The sequence below is a fragment of the Colletes latitarsis genome, chromosome 3, assembly GCF_051014445.1.
Source record: "Colletes latitarsis isolate SP2378_abdomen chromosome 3, iyColLati1, whole genome shotgun sequence".
Classification (NCBI taxonomy): domain Eukaryota; kingdom Metazoa; phylum Arthropoda; class Insecta; order Hymenoptera; family Colletidae; genus Colletes; species Colletes latitarsis.
Window position 1 is genome coordinate 43,584,003 of NC_135136.1, and position 21,974 is coordinate 43,605,976.

The window sequence follows — 21,974 nt, forward strand, 5'->3', positions numbered from 1 at the left end:
GACAGTGTTATCATTCTCGAAATTATGCTATTCACAGTTTAACATCATATTTCGGTCTTTCCTAACGCAAAAGAATCGACATTCGATAATTGGAAAATATACAAATTCATTTCGTTACGATATCATGCAATATGCACATTATTATATACGTATTTAAATATATAAACAATTAAGATTTTCCTAATTACAGTATAAAAGGTAGCAATCGACATGGATATACCATACAGTCTATATTACATAAAAAAATAGAATAAGTAACGCGATCGCACGATGTTCTCGTGAATCGTATCAGATGTATTTACCGCCTTAAAGATATTGGCAACAGTTTCTCTCTTCGCGCGACTATTTTACACGCGTTTCTATAGTATTTTGTAAATGTCCACGTTGAATTACATTGTAACTTTAACGAGAAATGGAACATTTACATAATGCACACAAGTAGCGAGAATATATTCTGTAAGAATGTGTGCATATACCCGAAAATTTCGAGTAAATGTTCGAGACGTTACTCTAGTCGGATAAAATCGGTCCGATTCGGATTGATTCGGGCCCAAGTTAAATACCGAAATCGAAAGTCTCGCTCCATAGTTGAATTCAGGACGAGCAACGAGACGCGTGATCGCGGTACTAGGTCGTCTAAGAAAAAAAATGTTTCGCGATTCTATTATTGAAGATAATCGCGTACAAGATACACAGGGTTGTCCAATTGATGCTCTGTGGACTTTGAGACTTTCGAGATTTTTCGAGTAGAGACGTCGACTCAAAATTTTCAAGTATATATTTGTTATTTGTTTTCTCCCGCCTCAAACAAATTCGTAATACTGTCCTTCTTCTTTAATAGAGACTTTTCGCTATTACGTCCGACTAAACGGTTGCCCGATAATCTATCGATGTGTATTCTAAGTAGCACGATTGATTCCCGAAAGTAAGTACCGATCGGGAGATTCGTATCCCACGAAGGAACTATCGGTGCCTCGGTCAAGGGATCCACCCTCGCGCGAGCAAATTTTAACTGCGATCCGTACGCGATATTGTCGTTTCGTTACCGTCCCTCGACGGAACACTCTTCATCGAGGAAGATAAAAGGTTGCTAAACGCCTCCGCGATGTTTTCCGTCACTCTGCCGATTGTGTCTGTGAGTAATCGTTCGCTGGATGTGTTGGAATGTTTGTGCTCGTGGGAATCCAATTCGTGATCGTCATCGTCATCGTGGTGATGTTCATCCTCCTGTCCATGCACGTGTGAATGGCTGCCATGCGAATGCGAATGCGAATGCGAATGAGAATGAGCAGCTGCAAACAAAAAATGTATTTTCAAATAAGTGCGTTAGTAATATACATATTGCGTTTCTATGTACGAATTGATTTGGAGAAAAATTTTGTTAACATGTCCATCTAGTAATTTATTCGTCGATAAATTAGAAAGTAGTTAAAAAAAAAAAATATGCACGGTTGGTAAATTGTTAAAATGTATATGGTAATGTCGAAACTATTATAGTTATTGGCCGACCGTATAGGGTGCGCAGTTCGTAAGAGTCGTCGATTTGAAAGGTAATTTTTCATGAATCTTTTTTAAGAATAACAATTACATGTATATCGAAATACGATAGATGGTCGAGAAAGCGGTCGAAAGTCGGTCGGATTGTTCATCGACCTACGTCGGGGGTCATTGCCATGGATGGAGAAAGCCCATGGATAACCTGTTCTTCGAGTACGTACATACTATTTTTTCACGAAGAAATCTTGGTGAATCCACGTTAGAATAATTATGATTACTTCCAAGAAATCGAGAGTTTGGAACAAATGAATGTGACAATTAATTGTACGATAATGTAATTGCGAGTGTCATCAGCGATTTTCATTAGTGCGACGAACGAAGAGGTTAACGACTGGCAACGTAAACAAACCGAATGGGTTGCACGTACATAGGTTAGTAATTTCGTACTTGTGTTTGTTTTTCCCTGAATTGGATATCGCATCGTTTCGTTTTACGTATACACGTTCGTCAGCGATACACCGTGAAATCAAATTGCGTAACGGGTGACACTTCCGCAAAGGTATCTGTTACGACCAAGTGTTTCTAGGTCTCTCAAGTAACTCGTCTACTATTATTAAGGTGGACTAGAATCGCGTTCCAACAGACCGTTAAATATGCATTAAATCGTGCACGATAAAGACCCTGCGCTCGGTTGATAGTATCAGCCGACAGGTAAAAATTTGCGTTATGCCCTGTGAAATTTCTGACTCTCGAATTGAATTCGTAAGATGAAAACAATGCGACGATTTACAGCGAGTAATCGTAATGTCTGAAATATTTCAAGTAACGATATCACGTACTTTTCGTGAATTAATAGGTTAATAGGTACATCCGAGTTTTATTGTCGCTACTCGTCGCGACGATTCCTGCACGATACGACGATGCCACGAAGCAGAAGTTCAGCGCGTGTATAGCGGAGATACCAGAGCAGTCATTAGCCTAATTGCAATTGAGCTGTCGTGCTCTGGAGTGTCGTAGTGCGACACGAAAAAGGAAAAGAAACAAAAGAGCAAATCAAAGTGAGACAGTGGTTGGAGAGAGGAGGAGGAGGAGCGAGGGAAAGTTAATCTGTAAATTCGCATAATCAGACGCGTAGACGGGTTAGAGGCGTCTCTTTAAGGGGAAACGGGCACGCAAACTGTCTGAACTATTCTGCATAAACGTTCGCGTACCCACACGAGAAACGGTCACTGACCAACAGACGTCGGATCGTGTTTCCGTTCCTGAATAGTTTCATAAAAATGTTGGTCGGTATCGTCGATTTATTTTAATCTCTCTGATAAGATCCCCGAATGTGACAATGCATCGCGCGATTAAAGATCTTCGTATGCTTGCAGGAAACGATAAGAGATTGAATTGTCCGTTTACCGGATAACGATCGAGTGGAATTGGATCTACCACGATAGACGAACCTTGTCTTTTTACCAATAAAACTTGAAACCGTCTGGCCCGATCGATTAAAAACTTTTTCTCGTCGGGAAAAACTCGCTGTGCCATTTGGCTGACATAGTTAGATTGGGTCCGAGAGAACCCAGCCTGAGTCACGCGAGGGTTAAAAAAGCTGACTGAAAATTAATAGTTGGCTGATTGTTTCAATATCGATGCACGTCGTCGGCCACCGTAACTCGATTTCTTCGCGGTCCTCGTGGCCGTGACTTTTTGGACGTTGCTGTTCGGCCTTTCGGTAAATCGATAGCTAGACGTCGTTTCCACGAGTACGAGTAACACGTGGGAGGTGATTCTATCAAGGACGTACCTGCGATAGGTTTGCACCGACGTTGACGGGTTGCGAGAAAAGAAAAAACGAAACTCTGCCGGCAAGTTCGTTAATCGTATCCCGATAACGTCACGAGAAATGAATTCCGCGTCAGGAGCCGGTGAAAGGGTTCGAAGAATGCCGAGCAAAACTCGAAAACCAGTTTTTCAGTTTCAAAGTTTCCGTCAAAAGCCGTCGTTACACGAATTATGTATTTTATTCCTCGAGGCTCGTAATGGGAGATTATTTAAAAAAATTTAGATAAATCTATTTACGTTTCGTTTCTGGTTCTGAACCGTTTGATGATTTTTTAGACGTTTACCAAGTTTACCCTACGTCGAAGCCGAATGATCGATAATCCTGGGAAACACACTCACTGGCGATCTGCAGGCCCAACATCAGCATGAAACCAACGATTATGGCGGATAGTTGCAGGAGTCCGCTCTTCTCGTTGGCTCTCTCGCGTGCCAGAACTTCGAAGAAGACTACGTAGAGCAACGTGCCGGCGGCCATTCCTTGGAGTATCGTCGGCGTCGGTCCCAGGTTCTCGCTGTCGTTTTTGAAGTGACCCAGAGCCAAACCGACGGCGATGCCTATAGGCGTCACCATCGAGAATATCGTCAGATATCCCAGGGTGGTTCTGGTGGAGGCACCAGCCACGTACAACTCCATACCGACGCAAAACGAGATGACCAGCTTGTGCGTGGCTATGGCCGCGGCCAAGTAAACCACCGAGCCGATAGAGGGCTCCAGCCCGACGGCCAGGCCCTCGAAGATGGCGTGGAACGATAGCGCCAGAACGGTCAATAGCCCTTGGACGGACGTGTTCTTCGTTATCGCGGCATGTTTGTGCTCGCCGTGCTTCGTCCTGGGATAGTTGTTCGAGTCTGCGTCGTTCTGACGACGATCGGCAGCGAGGGCCGTCGGCGACGACAGAATAAATATCGCTGGCAGCGTCTTATCGTGTTTGCCGTCCCGATGATCCTCCAAACGATGGGTGGATCGTTTGTTTGACTCTGTGTCGTCCTGCGACTCGTCGTTGTCTTCCCGCCACGTGGACTTTGTGGTGGTGGACACCGTGGTGGTCGAGCCGGTCGACGTGGTCGCCGACGCGCCCGTTTGACTGTTGCATCTGCGCACCGACACCGTTCTATAGAGCAACGCTTCGGACGACTCGGGTTTACCCGTCAGCGCTGCGTGCACCGCCTCCTCGACGAGATAGACAAGGAAGAAACCGCCGCAGAAGAGCAACTCGGAGAGACTCAGCGTGCCGAGCGTCGGAAGCTGACCGTTCGTCTGGTGTCTTTCCACGCTGGCGCGAACTTCCGGCGCCAGGTGCAGGAACGTGGTGAACAAGAGGACACCTCCGCCGAAGCACAGCAACAACGACGTGTGAAGACCCTAGGGATAACAAGTTATCCTCCATTTTTCTTTTACGATCTTTCATCGATCTCCGATTATAGTTATTCTTTCTTGAATTTCAACGGGTCTTTCTTTTTCAAATGTCGATCGGTTGCAACGTTAAGTTCAATAGCTTGAACGACGACGAAAGGAATGTTTAGGTCGTTTTTAGTATTATTTAAAAGTTAACGAGAAGTTAACGTTACGAAAAGGTGCACCGAATGTTGGACGAGACGTATTATTAACCCTCAACAGATACGGCTTAATTTTAGTCATACGTATAAGTCAGTTTGACAGTAATTGTAGAGTACTAGGTTTCGTGCGACTCGGTGTATGAAATTATCTAAACTACTACACTGTTCGTGGCTTTTCCATTCAAATGTTTTCAATGTAATGTAAATGAATGTTGATAGGAAACGGTTTAAAGTTATACTATGTATCACGGTACTGTCTCTCTTCTTGCTCCAACCTGCGTTACGGATATTTGCGATGGAATAAATATATTGGTTATATATTTTCAAATAATTACAATTGTTTCGTGAATGCGGTAAAATGTTAATCGTTGGATACTATTTCAACGATGATCGTCAATGAAACAAAGCATCTGAATACAATACTGTTTGATGCTTACGAAACAAAGGAACACAATAGAATAAGGACGGATGAACAGGAACATAAAGTCCGATTTGATTGCAAGAAGAGAGGCAGTACTGTCAAAGTTAAAGCTTTCGAACGATTCAATCTGAAAGAAAGAACTTTGTAACGTTTCGATAACCGTATTGGTTGAGGATTATCTCGAACATTTCCCAATTAATAGCTTCGTGAATGCGTAACGTACTTGCGAATCCGTTGTCGACGACGCGGAGTTGACGCTCGACGAGAACGCGTTCGAAACAGACGTCGACGTGCAAGTGCTGGAATTACTCGAAATCCCGCGGTGTCGTTTTTGGCGATGATTCATCCTGTACCTTCCAACTATCAGAGGCAGCATGCCAAGGGTCAACGATCCAAATCCCAGACCCACCATCGCCCCTATCTTTGCCACCAGTAGAATCGTGGACGTTGTTGTCTCCTCCATCCTAGTCGCGGGACAATTATTGCTCAAAGATATTCCAAGATATCGAACGGAAAGAGCCTCTCAGTTTCGATGCTTGTACGTCATCGTTTCGAACCTAATCCCTAGGTTGGCTGGCACGGCCAGCGTGTTCAAATTGTTCCGTTAATTTGTTCGTTCGCCGTTTCTCTGCATCCTTTATCCTCGCGTCTTCGTCCGATTGGCATGTCGGCCTTCAAACTCCGTCTGACGTTTCGATTAACTCGCAGGTGTTCCACACTCCACTTTTCTGTTTATTCAAACGGCTAACTGCGCGGCCACTTTTTCACTTAACGCGTCCGACGATTTTGAAACGGAAAGATACCTAAGGTATACATATACCTTTCGCTCGAACGCACGGGGCTCATTAATGTCCGCTATTGTACAGTTATGCGAATCGTTAAGACGCTCCTGGCGCGATTTACACTCGAGGAACCTATAACGAGGAACCACAATCTCAGACTCTGTAAATATCTTGTATAGTGCTACGATCGAGAAGGTCCTGAACGTTTAAACTATCGTGTATCGATGTGGGTTTTGCGATTGTGCAAGCCGGATGCTGTGCATCTCTTTTGCCGAGGCGACCTTATCGTTCGACGACATCGCAAACGCACCAAGGCGATAAATTTCCGCGACTGGCGAATCTCGTGTCCTGCGATCCGGCCGAGTGGAGCCACACACGTGCTACAACGTTTCACTTTTCCCTTTGGAAAGTGTAAATGGTGTACGAGTAACGCGTTACGAAACGCCTCGGCTTAGTTCGACGATGCGTTGAAAGCTTTTGCGAGACGAGGACCAAAATTGCTCTTCGATTTTAATCTACTTTTCTACGATGGTAGATCGAATGTCAACGGGTTTCTACGTGCGAAACATTAGGCCAACTACTCGATAATTGTCTTGAAAGTCTAAAAAATCTCATCACCTCGAGTATACGATGGTTTATATTCATAGTACGAATTATGTAACTTTAACTACTTGTCTCTTAAATTGTCAAGTAATGTCACCTAGTATATTGCAGGTAACAACAGAGATATGCAATCTACCGTTTCATAGAAGTAGATTAGTATGTTGATGCGGGGAATGCGATTTAATCCTTCTCCAAATAATTATCGAGAGCATTTACTCGCACAGACATTAGAAACGACTTGGAGGTACTGTGGGTGTTTCGATCGTCACGAAACGATTAGATTTCAACAACAATCATCCTCTTTGCAATATTGTATACTCCCCACGAAGGTCTTGATTGATCTATGAATGACTCGGACTCACTATAGCTGCTCCACTCGTTACGAAACGACTTGGTTCGATGGACGATAATATTCTACGAAATAAACTGCATTTGGGGACTCTTTGAATAAATTTTCAAGTGATTTACGAGAAAAACTAGGCGCGGAATGGTGGATCTATGGTTCATGAGTTACGAAATGATTCCGTGTGATCAACGCCGATGCTTCTCGCAATAGAATCATTTCACGCAACAATCTCTATTAGAAACTATTTAAAAATGCTTCAAAGAAGTCTATATTTTTGAATCGTTTGACTCAAGATCGATAATAGAACATTGTAATAAATTTAGAGTACAAAACACGATATTATCTATCATAGATAGAGTGGTTTTAGAACTCGAAACCTTGTGTCGAAACCAAAGATTATGCACTTGCCTCCAAGATTGATGTTGCCTATTGTATTTGAAAACATTCGAAAGCTTTTTGGTTGATTTAACACGTCCATTATGTTCTTTTTCAGGAAACTGCAAAAAAGATTTGAAAGAATACTTGGAAGGACTCTGAGTACCCTGATGGAGCACCGATGGTAAATCACACAACCCACGCGTTACAAAGTTAACGATACTTCCTACTATGGCGTTATTTATCCTTCCAGAAATCCCATAGAAGATTCACAGTAATACCGAGGAAGACTCGAAAGATCTATCACCGTTCCACTGATCCACCAACAGCGTTCGATTAATACCGATCCTTTTCACAATAGGCCACGCTTCCCACGTAAATCTCTATCGAGTTCTCTTTTAGAAAATTTCACAATAGATTAGAAGGGAGCATGTTGAAAGATTACGAAGACGCGAAGCTTACGAAACGATTCGATCTGGTAAACAATAATTCTCCTTCGCAGTAGTCGATACTTGTCGCGTTAATTTATTAATTTCTCTTTTAGAAAATTCCAAAGAAGATTTGGAAGCTGTGCTCCATTAACTCTGTGTCTCCATCGCGGCGGACCACGGTTTCTGCAACGATCTCTATTAGAGTTTCTCCGTGTGAATTGAAAGATTCGAAGGATTTTTGGGAACTTGGAACACTTCCCGCGTAAATCATTATCAACTTCTCATTCAGGCAAGAGTCTACGTAAACGGTTCCACGCGTTACGATAGGTTTCCGTACGATTGACATTGATCCTTCTCGCAACAGACCATGCTTCCCATTTATACGATCTTTGGTAGGATCTCTTGTAACAAAATGTCGAGGATTCGTAGAAGCACTATGAAAGATCCTGAGCACTAGGAGAGCACCCGGTCTAAGAACCTACAGCTGGCTCGGTTCGACGAGCGCCGATCCTGGTCGCGACGGATCGCACTTTCCGCGTCGTTCTCGATCGGTTTCTCTTTCCGTGAAGCGGAAAGAGAATTCGAGGGAACGCTTGCAACAACTCTGTCGAAGGAACGATAGTCGTTCCACGCGGTACGACGGTGAATCGGATACTCCGGGGCTGGTCGGGGACTCGACTCAATCCCCTCGCGTCTTACATAGTCCAAGCCGAATCGTTTCCTGCTCTCTACCCCTTCCATGGCCGTGCTTCCCTACCAACATGCGAGAACCATCTCTCTCCTTCCCCGACCGTTGATTCACGCTGGTGTTCGCTCATGTAGAGACCAGCACGAACCGTTTCCAGGTACCTATGTACAGTGCCGGACCGGACGACATACACACTCGCACAGGAAAGTATTCGAACACTAACGTTCATAACATTCGATTAATTAATTATAATATAATATAAATACATATGACTGACTCTTGAGACTACACAAATGACTACACAAGAAGAGTATTCAAACGGAATATTTAATAGTTGTTTGAATTAAACGATTGAAACTTTTCGTAGGAAGTTGCCCCAACGTTTCGCAACTACTGCAGCTCATCAGGGGTCCAGAAGACACACACCGATTGAGGATTGAGTAGGATTGGATTCCAGGTGTCGATCGATTATCTTCATTGATCAATCGCTCGTGATGCGACTGCAGTGAGTCTCAAAGGATCAAAGCAACCGAAGAGTGAAAATTAATCGAACTCGTATTCGGAAACATATATGTATACATGTGAAATACGTATAAAGGTACGAATGGGAGTACATACATCCGTATATCTACGAATCCGCGCAACTCGAGGACATACTATACTATCGATCAGCTGTCTAGTTTTAAGACTGTCCTTTCATTATAAACACCGACAACAGAAACTGTGCTAATAATAATATTTATCGGTAGAACGTTAGATTAGCTTTCAGATTACCGTCAGTTATGTTGGCTTTCTCAACAACAAATCCGAGGAATCAAAGACAATGGTTTTGAAAATAGTTTGCCTCTTCGAAACACAGGAAATTTTTTGAAAATTTCTAAGTATCGTTAAAAGCAGCTGTATCACCCTGTATATTTATAAGCATCGAATCGTCTCTATATGGCGTGTTTCGTAGAAACTTGACTCGCGAACAATAAGGCGCGATATATCGTGCAATCCGTAAAGAATTACTTAAGAAAAATATGGCGCGCGCCAAATGATGCGTTCCTCGATGCATTACACGAGAAAAGCAAGACGAGCAAATAATATTAATTAGTAACTTGAAAATGGGACTCTTGGCAAGCAATGGTTATTTTTGTTAAATATTTTTACTCGAAACAGTTTTGAGTCAAAACAAATATCGTTTGTAAGATTCATGCGAAAGTCTTTCTAAAGGGAGGGGACGTGACTGAGGATCGACGATAGATACATAGATAGCATTTAAAAGGGAAGGCACAGTGTTTATTGCTATGAAAAGCATATTATCTGTCTAGACGTGGCAGTTATATCTACGGTTATGGTCACGGAGTGGGAAAGTGTTAACCTTTTAAGCCTTGCCATTTTTCACACGTTGTTTTGAAACATGTTTCGGTTATGCTTACATGGGAAACGCTCGATTCGTTCCTCGCAGATTTTAATCTACTTTTACAGAATGATAGATTATTAATTATATTAGACTGAATTAAATATTAAATCAGGGATTACGTGTCGTCATCGTGTTCGAATATTTTAATCGATTCGCAGAAAGTAGTGATGATACTTTTTGGTCATAAATATATCAAAGAGTTTTATAGTACATTTAGAGATCAGAACTTAATAGGACACATGCCCAATACAATCCTCTGTATCGAGAATCATACTAATAACCAAGAATATTCTCGATTAGCATTATAATTCTGTACGAGGTTATCTTTATTTTACATTTTTGTCCAATTAAAGTTCTCAGTAGAGTGTCACAAGTACGATCAAAACGTCGGTATCTCTGTTTCATTGATAAAGTAAAATTGTATTCAGATTGTTCCGAAAATCCAGTTAAAAGCACTTGTTTTCTATCTCTTTATTACAATTTCAAGATTCAGCTGTGCCAGGTTTTTGCTCTTTAAAATAATGTAAGCTTCGAAAGGTTAAAAGCCACTGGTCCAAAGTCTGAAATCTCGTCTGTGGAATGTAGTATTTAGTGTTCCGAATTCAGGCTGTGGTTTATCCACGTTGCAGAATTCCTCAGGCACTTTGTAGCCTGCGATCGAATATCACTTTCAGTTGGTTTGGATTTATGAGTTGCACGCAAATGCCCCGAGTCGACCATGAATTAGCTACGCTTGCTTATAAATGGATGAATCTGATTTGCGGTGAAAGGCACTTCGGCAATGGTTACCCGGAGTTGAATCATTGGCGCGGAAAAAGCAGAGGTTTCGCTGAACGAGTTACGTTCCTTTCCTAGCCACGAGCTCCTGCTCGTGCACATTCTCTTGCGGTTTACGATTTATATTCTCAACGGAACGTTCGATCGAATGGAAATTAAATATCAGCGGTAAATCAGCCGGTTAATTCGTTCATCGCGCAACCGTTGCTCGCGCCACTTTGTCGTAGTAAACATTTCAATAAATTCCACTGTTAATTGCGCCAGCTATAAATATTCGTACGTAATTAGCGATAGATTAAACTCTGTTCAGGATCGAGCAAAAAGTCTGCTCCGTTGTTATTGACGATTATTATTGCGATTCTAAAAAAACTGGCAATGTTGTTGGCAATAAATCAATTTGAAATATTATTTTACGATTAAAGTTGGCGCAAAAAGACATTACTATTTAGAAGATTACTTGATATAAGATATATTTTTGTCGCGGAGCGTATTTATCTTGTATGCGATAACAACAAGAGAAGTGGAAGTAACTTTTCCTCGTGTTCCGTCTTCTACGAACACGTCATTTCGATCATTGACCTCAATATCATTGTTTTGTTACGTTAGGTTTGAATTGTATGCTTCGACCGTCGATAACCGATTATCGACCGTACTTGGCAATCGATACGCGTGAGCGAGTAATTTCGAGTTCGAGTCTCGATGGATCCCAAATGCGCCATTTTATTTAAGTTTACCGTAACGCGTGTTTACGTTTCACCGTTGTCTGAACAGAGGAGCTTCAATCAACGCGGTGACGCTTTAATCGCCAGATTAGGCGCTTTTCTTGTTCGTTAAGCTTCACCCCGAGGCCTTTGAAACGTAAATGATAAACGTTGTTTTTTCGCATTTATGGTAAATTCCTATCCACGACTTCCTACATTCACGCATAGACTTTTATAATTAATATTTTATTCGATATTTAACGGGACACCCTGTAGATCTCGGTTGAAAGTCATATGTTACTAGTTCGTAGAAAGAGAAGGCGTCGAGCGTGATCGATATTGGACCTAGTCTGTGCCAAAATGGGCCATTCGCCATTTTCGCTTTTAAGAAGCGTTTTGTTGGAAGCTCGTGTTGGGAATAAACTTAAACGTATCATCGGTAGCGTTTAGATACGAATAGAATGAGAGATTATTGGATGCAATCTGGCTAATATTCGAATTTTGTACTTACTTAGTAGCTGCAATCCGAACATCAGAACGAAACCGACGAGAATGGATAGATACTGGTTGATGCCACTTCTGTGCTCTTGAAGGATCTCGAAAAAGACGACGTACAATAGAGTGCCAGACGCCAGACCCTAACATCGGACAATAGACAACGATTAAAGGTTAGAAAAAAGTTGATATTAATCGTAGGTATAAACAGACTATTTTATTCGAAAGCGTTGAATGGGTTGGAAAGTCGAGCAAATATAAAAATGAAAAAAGCATTAGGCGTACCTGCAACAGCACCGGAAGTATGCCATTGGCAGCAGCGCTTTCGCCACCAACGAGGAACATTCCTATGGCGATTCCTAAAGGAGAAACCACCGCGAATGTACAGATATAGACGACCGAAAGATACCACCTGGTGTTGGAGGCAATCAGTTCCACGCCAATGCAAAACGCTATGACGAATTTATGAGCCGCTACTGCTGCGAACATGTACCTGAAAGTGAAATCAACATTTTTAGCCGCCATATACATACGTAAATATTAGTGTTTGATCATTATTTGATCTTCACCGATGAAATCTTATCGTGGCTCGTGTATGCAGCAGTATACGTACCAAACGTAAGTGGATGAACTTTCTAGCCCAATGGCGAGTCCTTCGAATAATTCATGCACGGATAAACCGAGAACTATCAATAGTCCTCGTAACGAGCTTATGACAAAGTCGTCTTCCTCGTTCATTATGACAGGCAAATGATGCGAATGACCGTGGCCGTTACTGCTATGCAACGAATGAACGTTAATACCTCTATAATTTGCATACCATCGACAACGAATAAATAAATATTATTCTTACAAGTGAGAATGCCCACTGACGCAGTTCGGTAGTGTTTGCCCATTCTCGACCAACTCGTTTGTACTCCTGCTGACGTCTTTCTGGGAATTGGCCTCTCTCTGAGTTTGCTTTTTCCTCAAATGCGTGTGTACCGATTCTTCGACCAAATACATGATGAAAAATCTAAAGCAGAGCATATTTGAAATTTTATTATGGAATTAAATATTTTCGTTATCGAAGAGGATCATAAGATTCGGTAATACGTTTCTAATAAATTAAAAACAGAACGTTTGGAATGACATTTTTTTATACTAATTTATCATCAACGATCCTATTTATCTTTATGTGTTACACATGCCTTTGAAGTAAATGCTTTTGGACTTGAAACAGCAGCTTAATGACACAAATTAGGAGGAATTAAGATTAGATTACCAGACACTATATGTAGATACACGGGATAGTATGACCGAATGCAGTAAATTGTTTCATTAAATTCAGTTCGTTCACACGTATGAACGAACGATGGTATTAAGGAAAAACAATATTAAAACTGTATTGTTATAACTGGAAATAGCAAAAACAATACAGTGGAATTTATTTAAAATAGAATTGAATAATCTTAATTGTACTCACCCGGTACAAGTGAGCGCTTCGGCCAACGAAAAGCTAAGCGTAGGAAGTTTTCCGTTCTCGGTAAGGTCCTCTACTCCTTCCTTCACTTCCGGCAGTAGATGCAGAAACGTCGTACAGAAGAGTACGCCACCGCCGAATCCCAGAAGTAGGCCCACCAATTTCGTCGACCTACCATCGGTGCAACGCTAGTTTATCGACCCGTGTTAAACTACAGTTTTCGTAATACGAGATTACGTCACAGAGGTCGTATTTGAAATTGTTGCGACACCGAACAATACCGAACAATACCGAACAATACCGAGTTCATTACGAATCGTATACCTCGTTTGTGGCATTAAGATCGTCACGCTGATAATACAGTTTGCAAATCTCGTGCTAAAGGTGTTTGTTTTCAACGCGTTCAACGTGACACAGATTTAATTGGATTATCGATGCGCATCCGACGTTAACTACAATTATAGAAGGATTCCTAACAAGATACCAATCAACGCTATTCTCGATGCTCCTGGATTCACCGTATTTTCAACGAACGGAATTTGAAAGTTTATTTGTTGTGTCGGAGGAAACGACCAAGAGTAGACGATGGAAATGTTGATACCTGGGATTAGCAACACCAGCAGTGTTCCATTTCAAACACTTGGCCATTTGCATCGGTAGAATGCCCATGCACGTGCTGACTACACACAAGATGATCATAGTGACACCTTTTGCAATTAGTACGCTCGACATGTTCGCGTTGTCGTTGTGCTCAACTTCTTCGTGATGCGTGTTCGTGGTGGTGGTGGTGGTCATCAGTCTTTGCACGATCGTATTGTCTTCCAACGGAGACATGGTTCCCTTTATCGACGATCAAGGTATTCTGTAAACAACAAATACGTAAATATAATTTGCATGCCGATTAATGTTCAAAAGTTCTAGCGTAAAATTCAAACAGTTCTGCGATGACACGATACGAAGATGTCTGTGCAAACATGATCAATCTTTTTGTATGTCGGTAACATCGCGACGTACGATATTTTTTATTTTTATTCCTCCAACGTATTGTATGTACACAATTATTTTTCTATTCTCTGCTCCGTGGTCGTATCATTTAACGAATTAATATTATAAGAACATGACGATCAATCACTAAGATTAAAATTATAAGTATTATTCTCAGGAAACGAAGGTTTCTTGTTTATCTAGGTAACATCTGATAGGCGGTTTATCGATCCACTTAAGGTTTAGCACCATCCGGTTTCACCAAAAATAAACGCGCAAACAACTTGCGAACGATGTGAATGGGACAGAAATTTTATTCGAAACCTTAAAAAAACATTGACAAATATTTTAACTACAAAGAAGCCATACATTTAACCCATATCGATGTTACGAGAAACATATCGAAACGAAAGGTAACAACTTTAAGGTTAGAAATTTAAATTCTAAATTCTAAAATCATTTTTTTGAAGACAATAGTATAACATTATAATAAAGATAAGTGTAGTTGTTATAAGAATAGCACTAAATATTGAATAACGTATCCAATCAGGCGGTGATTACGTGTTCGATACAAGTGAGAATATTACGCAATCTAGAATTGATATATCGATCGTGGCGGACTTGGAGATGATAGATGAAAGGTTTTAATTTATAATTATAGCGAAAACCCATAGAAAATTATTTTCATTGAGAATTATCTTTTGCCAAGTCAGTTTCAAATTTCGAGAAAATTGATGACGTTAAAGAAACATAAATCTTTTATCCTTGGAACGTACTATGCGAAGATTTTATAATTTTATTTTCTCTTTTCCTTCGTTTCGTTTTGCAGGATGTACACCGGTATTGGAATGTGCACGTGCAATGAAAAGTCCGATTGAAACGAACAGTTATTGAATTCCCATCACAATTAAATACAAAGTAACATGTCTCCGACTTTTACTGGAATGCCATGATAAAGTGAATTTTATATGTATATCGATATATAAAAATGTATCTAAATATGTTCTCGATCGTCTCTATCGGTATTATAAATTCCCTTTCGCACAGAGACAGTTATTCTCTTGTACCCCTTAGTCGGTCAAGTTCCTATGGTAAATTCCGTACACGTTGTTACCAACTCACCGTAATTCAAAATTCACGAACGTTTGAAATTGGCGGCGTTAATGTATCGCGACACCTATTTGCTTAACCCGTTATTATTCAATCAAAAGCACTTTAGATCGCAGGTATAACCGTGAAAGTCAAGCACTTCTAATCGTATACATTTTTCAGCGGAGCGTATATATAGTATAGAGAGAGAGAGAGAGAGAGAGAGAGCCTGCGCATAGCGTCGATGCTGTCTTTTGTGATGATCGGAATCGTAATTCGCCTGCGCGATAAGAACGACAATGGGTTGCAATCGACGAAGATAAGTGAAGACCCTCGATATCATTTCCTTCTTTCTCGTAAGAGCAACCTAATGGCACATGGTCGACTAGGTCAGTATTTGGGTAAAGCGATACCCATCTTTGATATTAGACCGAGTATTACTCGAAAAATAAAAAGGAAACATTCCCGATGCGAATTTCCGTATCGATTTTACAGTGGATCGTAAATATCCCGTAAACGTGCATTAACCGGCGATAATAACATCGTAAGTCGCGTTACGCGAAGGTTTCTAAAGGCACGTTTCCATTTATCGCGTGCTATTAGAGACCTAGTCAGCACGACTCGCGAGAAGCTGTTCCCCAGAATGTTCTCCTTTTGAAATTGAAATTTCTCGGAAGCACAATGGTACCGCTCTACGCCGTTTCACCTTTCTTCTCTCTTTTTGCATTTGTCTTGGACCAACACCGATCGACTGGTCGTTAAGATCGGTATCAGCGCGAAGGAGAGCCCGAAACGGATGGTATAATGGTATAATACACCGTAGCACCATAGGCTGAACTGAAGTGCAGTGAAAGTATGCACGCTATGCTGCTTTGGCAACGTGAGAACAAAGAGGGGAATAATGAGTTTTGCGTTTACCCCAAGGTAAACTGCAATGTCTGAAGTCACTGCGTTCGATTGATCTCAATCGCCTTTTCTTGAAACTCGAGGTCCGTCCGTTTCGACAACAACGATCGAAGGGTTTGCTTGGGATCACTGATTGACCAACGACCGTGTCCACTGGCTGCAGACGTGTCCGCGAAACCTGTTTCGGGTCCACATAATCGTCCAAAAAATCGATTCAAACTGTTACGAGTTCCAACGTTTTTTCCCGTAATTTGTGCACACGACGCTCCTTTCCTCGTGGACGTCTCCGCGTATAGGGTGTAAAAAAAATTCACTGGCCATGTCCTCCAGAGACGAATCTACGCGTCTGGATCGGCAGAAATTCGCCCGAGAAACCCGGTAGAAAATTTTTATCTTAAAATTACAAATTAGCTTATTTTACGACTCGTTTTCTCGCAAAAGATCGGATAACGAAGTCCTGCTTCTAGGGAAGTGGCTTTCCATTGTTTCGCGAGACAAGACGGACTAACTAACGACACGTGACAGTGGAAGTCGGAGTGGGAGAATCGTCCCGCCCCTTGAGGCTACTTTCTGCGATTCGATTAGCTAAAACTATGGTTTCGTTTTAATATTTCATTCTTTTATCAAACGAAACACGTAAGACAATGAAAATAATTTGATGCTGCATTTTAAAATCTACACGAATTTTCTGGCTGGTTTTCTCAACGAAATTTTGCTGATCCAAGAGGATCGTCATGTTTCTTTACACCGTATACCTGTTCGACGACGACAAGAGTAGCCGTATTATTCTTTACGAAGCGACTCGTAATCAGTCGGGTGATTCACGGTTCGTTGGGACAACTTAATGAAATTGTCGTCCAAGTTGAAGATCGAACGATAATAGTTGGTTAATTGATCTTAAGCGATAAGCATTAGTCGTAAACTACTCGTTAAAAAACATCTCGAATAGCTATTATTCAATTACTTCCCTGTTATTGTATTGTGTTTTTGATGAGATGAAATCTCTTGCATATGCGACATATTTGTTTTGCACTAATGCCAAGAAAGTTTTGTAACAACTCTGCCAGTTTTTGTTGCGTTATTACCAAGTATAGAAGCGTGTGTAAGCATTCGAGATGTGTAAAACACTGGAATGGAAGCTATATTTAAACGAAAATTGCGCAGTCTATTGTTATATTCATTGTCTATTACAAAGCACTTTGTAGCAATTAAGATGACAAATGTTTCACCGATACACTTTTAACAAATGATCGAGGATCGATGCTGGACACGCCAGTCGAAAAAAGGAATCGTCGTTGCTGCAGGAATTTCGGTATGCGAGGATCGAAGAAGGGGGACAAATAAAGTTCGCAATTAAAGACGCTTTTGTTAACAAAGAACTGCGATCTGTACCACTGAACGTCGAAGAATGTTTTCGAATACTGTTTATCTCTCTGTTGATCCTCGAACATTGGAATTCAGGGCATGCATATTCAGCAAATATATTTTCGAATTAACTCATCGAACTGGAAACTCCGGTGTGCTGTTGGCACATTTAAAACTGTAGATCCCCAGCTGATCAATATTGGTAATCGTTGATCGAGAACAGAAACAATTCATCGAAGGTACTCTAATTGTAGTATTTCATTAAATTTCTTTTTAATTTTTAGAAGCTTTCGCGTGACTTCGTGTCAGAGGCAGCTCTGACCATGAATAGTTTTCCCAACTGTGACAAGTGTTTGAAGAATGTTGAAAAAGCTGCAGACATAAATCAAGCTATTCTACGATCAGAAACATTTTCTTGTTAAACCCTCAGGTACTAGTCATTAATTTAACCACTACTAACCGAAGAACTACGAACGTTTGTTTAACAGCCGTTTAAGATGCATTCAAGTTTTACCATTCGCCACCATGACAGTATCGACGCCCGATGAAGACGATTTAAAACATTGTCACGCGCGAGTTCTCATAAATTTGAGAACGCAACGAACGAATCTTCCTCTCAAACTTCACTCGAAAAACGACACGGTGGGTTGTTGCACTGTTCAAACCGAGAGTTTCTATAATACATATATTGTTTGAAACGTATTTTCTATGTACCCTTATTATTTGTCTCGTTATGCAGTTTATCACAGGAACTCCGAGGATGAACCAAGTCTGAATGGGTTTCGAAGGCACCGCTCGCGGCGAACCACAACGCACTGAGTCGGATGAGTGAATGAAGAATACAGAAACGTTGCAAGAGAGAGTAACCGGTGGCGGTGGAGGAAACTTTCGTACCTGTTTATCGGGATTCCCTCGCTAGTTACGTGTATGCGCGACTCTTTTCCGCTTCGGGGAATCCTGGGGATGGGTTCGGTCGACGATTCACCCTGGTCACACGTGCAGCCGTCAGGTATTTGCAAATAGCTTGGTCCATGCCCAACTCGGCTTATCTTGTTCTTTCATTTACAAAAGTACCATTCGCGTACGTTACGTTTATAATACTCGACAAACGAGAGGGGATGATTTTCCATAAAGAAACGAATCGACAGTAAAGAATAAAATGTTTCGTTCGAGGCTTATTCTTAGAGATAATTTGAACGCATACCAGAGATACATACGACGCATCGCGTAATACAAAACAGCATCAAATATTCCAAGGCCACGAGCTGTTCTTTTCTAAATACTTCATACGCGAGAAATTTTAGCTATTCCAAACATTCGAGTCTCTTTATTTCCCAGTTTCTTCACAGATTTTCTTTCATCGATTCAGCATCGAATAACACGGACTCAGTTTTTTTATTTTACAGTCTATTAACAATCTGGACGTGAGTACGCTCTATGGAAATTTCAAATAAATCGGTAAGAAAAATGTGTGCAGTATAGTGTTCCAGGGTTAAAACTATTTCGTACGTCAGTGTTATTGAAATCACGTTAACGATCAACATTAGAGAATGACGCGAACGCACAATATACGTACACACGTGCCAACATTGAATGGTAGTGTCAGTCGCGTGGAATTATTCGCATATTTATTCGTGATTTTCCACTGTTGGAAGGTAACTTAATATAAATGGGAATGATGAACAAAATACTCCCGACGAATTATAATATTACACCTGTTTTGCAAGAAAAAATGCTCACGTCGCTTCTTAGAAAATGCTCGTAAACGATATGCATCTATTGTTCGGCTACGAGTATTTATCTATCATTATTCGACTACGATGACCATCGATAATGTCGCGTTTCGTAGTTTCACTATTCGTTGTACAATTATATATTGTTAGACTTTTACGATAAAACTTGAAAACGATGACTCAAACAAGGACTCGGATAATCTTGCTACGCAGATGTAATCGTTTCCATCGTACTCTGTCCGTGTAATTACATTATTACCATACTCTTACAGCGTCGTGAACATTTGTCGGTTAATGGACTAGCAAGAATCCTACTTCAGACGCGTAAATTACGTCAGCGTGTAACGATGGAATTACCAACGAGCAGTGACGTTAATTGTTTGTCTGTAAGAAAACTAAAAATTTAGCCAATCAATCATCAAAATTTAAATAGCTGTCGGTACGTGTTAAATGCACTTTAAAGAAACAATTTAGGGAAAGATCGTGGTACTACAAATTCAAGTATTTCTTTCAGACTGACCAAGACTTTAGCGAAGAATCAAGATTTTCAAGACGTATATATTATGGCCTCAAAACCTATCAAGACTTTTAAGATCGAGCAAGACGTTTAAGATCGATTAAGGCATTAAGATGTATCAAGACTTGAATGTTCGAAGTGATTCGATCCGGTCTGGAGGCTGTCATTATCAACGAACGATCATAAATTCCGTCGCAGATTATCTAAACGTAACGAGTCCTTATTTAAATTATCGTCGCCCACGCGGTTTGATCATTAATCATGTCAGGTACATGCGATTACGTACGAAGAAGAATTTCTTCGCTTGAGCGCACCTCGCGCAAATGCGCAAGAATCTTTCGTCTGGAGGTCATTGTTCACGGAAGCAAGCCGGTAAACTCGATCTTCTAATGGTCTTGTTAGAAATTTACTCTTGGATAGGGGACAGAGAAAGCGCAGGTTATACAGACATCCTGCGAGTCTTGTTTCAATCGTATCGAACGCGAGAAAGAATCTTAAATCTGGTGCATGCGAATGTTTTACAAATGGATGGTGATAACGACGCTATTCAGAACGCGAGATAGACGAGAACAAAACGAGAATGTGGCCTGTGGAAATATTTTTTAAACGGGTAGCTATGTTAATGGAGTATACATATAGCGGAGGGGATAGAACAATAGAAAATAAAAGATTCGAGAATGGAACTGAGATACGATGCGTGTAAGTACTTTCCAAGCGATTACAATAGTATCGTTGATAACATTGCATAGTAACACAGACAAGAGTGAAACTGAAATATGCAAACAGAACATAATTTTTCAACTTTCATTTAAGGAAAACTATACAAATATTTATTTGTTCCAATAAAAGTAAAAGGGATATTGACTATCACACGAACGTTGTCAGGAACATCCTCCTCCCAAGATTCTAACCGATCAACTGACCCATTACAAACCGTGGTTAGCGATCAGTGAGGAAATGACAACTTAAACAAACGTCAACTAGAAGAGGCGTTTCAATATTGGTGCCTCTGCAAATTCCTAATGAATCTGTAGTCGAATTAAGCACAATTGACCACTCGAAAGTACTTTTTCCACTTTGTTTATCTGGAGTTTGTGTGAGTAAACAAAAATGGTGGGTGGTAGCCGAACAGCATATAGTGGGGATAGTCCTCCAGTGGCCCCGAACGGCCAGTTCATTGACATGATCGATCTGTAGTTTCGATTCTCAGAATAAGCATAATGTTGGGGAAAGTTATTTTTTCGGAGAACGCGAGGCGGAAGAAATGCCCATAACTAGGAATCGGTAAAAATTCGGAGCACTCAATGATCCATGCACTTATTTCTGGATCGTTGGTCTAAGGAAATGACGACAAAGCTTTTATGACGTCATAAAATATGGAATTAGTTTTTTGCATATCGAAAGTCATACCGGTTATGCCTTAACGCTTACAATTCTTCGAGGTTAACACACTGTGTTTGCATTTTATAGAGTACTGATTTAAAAATAACGATAACCAGTACAGTTTTATCACAGACAAGGTATACGAGGTATACGAATTTTTATTCTCGAAAGTGCGTAGAATTTCGGGGGTATGTCTATTCGCCAAAAATGATTATAATTGATCTCTGAAAGAATTCTCAAAAGAATTTGTCTCCAAATAAAAATAACCTGCCTAACATAATGGTTAACCAAACACCTGCCTAACTAGAAATCTAAATTCGTTTATTATATCAAGAAACAATTCTAAATTCGCAGCCATTAGCTCGGTGTCACCCACGAAGAATAACTTTTCTATCGTGGGTGACACCGATTACCAGGTCTCACCACGTGGAGGTTGCTGCGAGTGGAGACCCGAAGGGAGATAGATGGAATCCAAGTTCCATCGATCTCCCTTTTACATCCTTAGAAACTAGATTAGTCATGCCAAGTAATTATTTTGTTTAAAAGAGGGATGAAGTTAAATCGTAGGTGACGCGACGCGATACGACGCGATGCACCATGCAATAGTGCAAGGAACGAGAGACG

General features: G+C 40.9%; 2 protein-coding genes and 2 long non-coding RNA genes across 17 annotated transcripts in view; 3 read left to right on the plus strand and 1 right to left on the minus strand.

Annotated features, from left to right (window-relative positions):
• Positions 1–18,999, minus strand: LOC143340757 (zinc transporter ZIP3). Of its 8 annotated transcripts, none has more exons than XM_076763052.1 (8): positions 18,612–18,999; positions 13,975–14,235; positions 13,377–13,544; positions 12,765–12,926; positions 12,525–12,689; positions 12,197–12,404; positions 11,928–12,054; positions 1–1,292 (listed from the first exon to the last, which is right to left on the minus strand). In XM_076763052.1, the coding sequence occupies exons 2-8, from the start codon at positions 14,205–14,207 to the stop codon at positions 1,009–1,011; spliced, it is 1,347 nt and encodes a 448-aa protein (XP_076619167.1). In that variant the 5' UTR covers positions 14,208–14,235; positions 18,612–18,999; the 3' UTR covers positions 1–1,008. The 8 variants fall into 8 exon arrangements, with proteins under 8 accessions (XP_076619167.1, XP_076619168.1, XP_076619165.1 ...); XM_076763053.1 differs by lacking the exon at positions 18,612–18,999 and adding an exon at positions 18,432–18,592 and having other exon boundaries at positions 12,525–12,686; XM_076763050.1 differs by lacking the exon at positions 18,612–18,999 and adding an exon at positions 18,432–18,592.
• On the plus strand, positions 14,084–15,304 carry LOC143340767 (uncharacterized). Its single transcript, XR_013079501.1, has 3 exons — positions 14,084–14,230; positions 14,562–14,770; positions 15,187–15,304. It is a non-coding gene; the product is annotated as an uncharacterized LOC143340767 (long non-coding RNA).
• LOC143340766 (uncharacterized) lies at positions 17,476–18,592 on the plus strand. 2 transcript variants are annotated; one of them, XR_013079500.1, is made up of 3 exons: positions 17,476–18,147; positions 18,206–18,359; positions 18,457–18,592. It is a non-coding gene; the product is annotated as an uncharacterized LOC143340766 (long non-coding RNA). The 2 variants fall into 2 exon arrangements; XR_013079499.1 differs by having other exon boundaries at positions 17,476–17,919; positions 18,002–18,359.
• Jar (Myosin heavy chain 95F jaguar) overlaps positions 18,606–21,974 on the plus strand; it is a 22,025-nt gene continuing 18,656 nt past the window's right edge. Inside the window, exons 1-4 of one of the 6 annotated variants that reach the window (XM_076763038.1) lie at positions 18,606–18,726; positions 19,723–19,889; positions 19,965–20,666; positions 20,781–21,080. The gene's annotated coding sequence lies outside the window, so the exon portion shown is untranslated. Of the gene's footprint in view, positions 18,727–19,238; positions 19,373–19,722; positions 19,890–19,964; positions 20,667–20,780; positions 21,081–21,974 lie in introns of those variants that run through there. The other 5 variants (XM_076763036.1, XM_076763039.1, XM_076763041.1 and 2 more) reach the window with 5 other exon arrangements.

Excerpts from the sequence above, each read along its gene's own strand:
- LOC143340757 (XM_076763049.1), bottom strand. The coding sequence starts at position 5,771 with ATGGAGGAGACAACAACGTCCACGATTCTACTGGTGGCAAAGATAGGG. Across the intron at positions 4,694-5,531 it reads CGTCGACAACGGATTCGCAA|GGTCTTCACACGTCGTTGTT; the intron begins GTACGTTACGCA and ends TGTTATCCCTAG. Across the intron at positions 1,293-3,669 it reads GTTGGGCCTGCAGATCGCCA|CTGCTCATTCTCATTCGCAT; the intron begins GTGAGTGTGTTT and ends TTTTGTTTGCAG.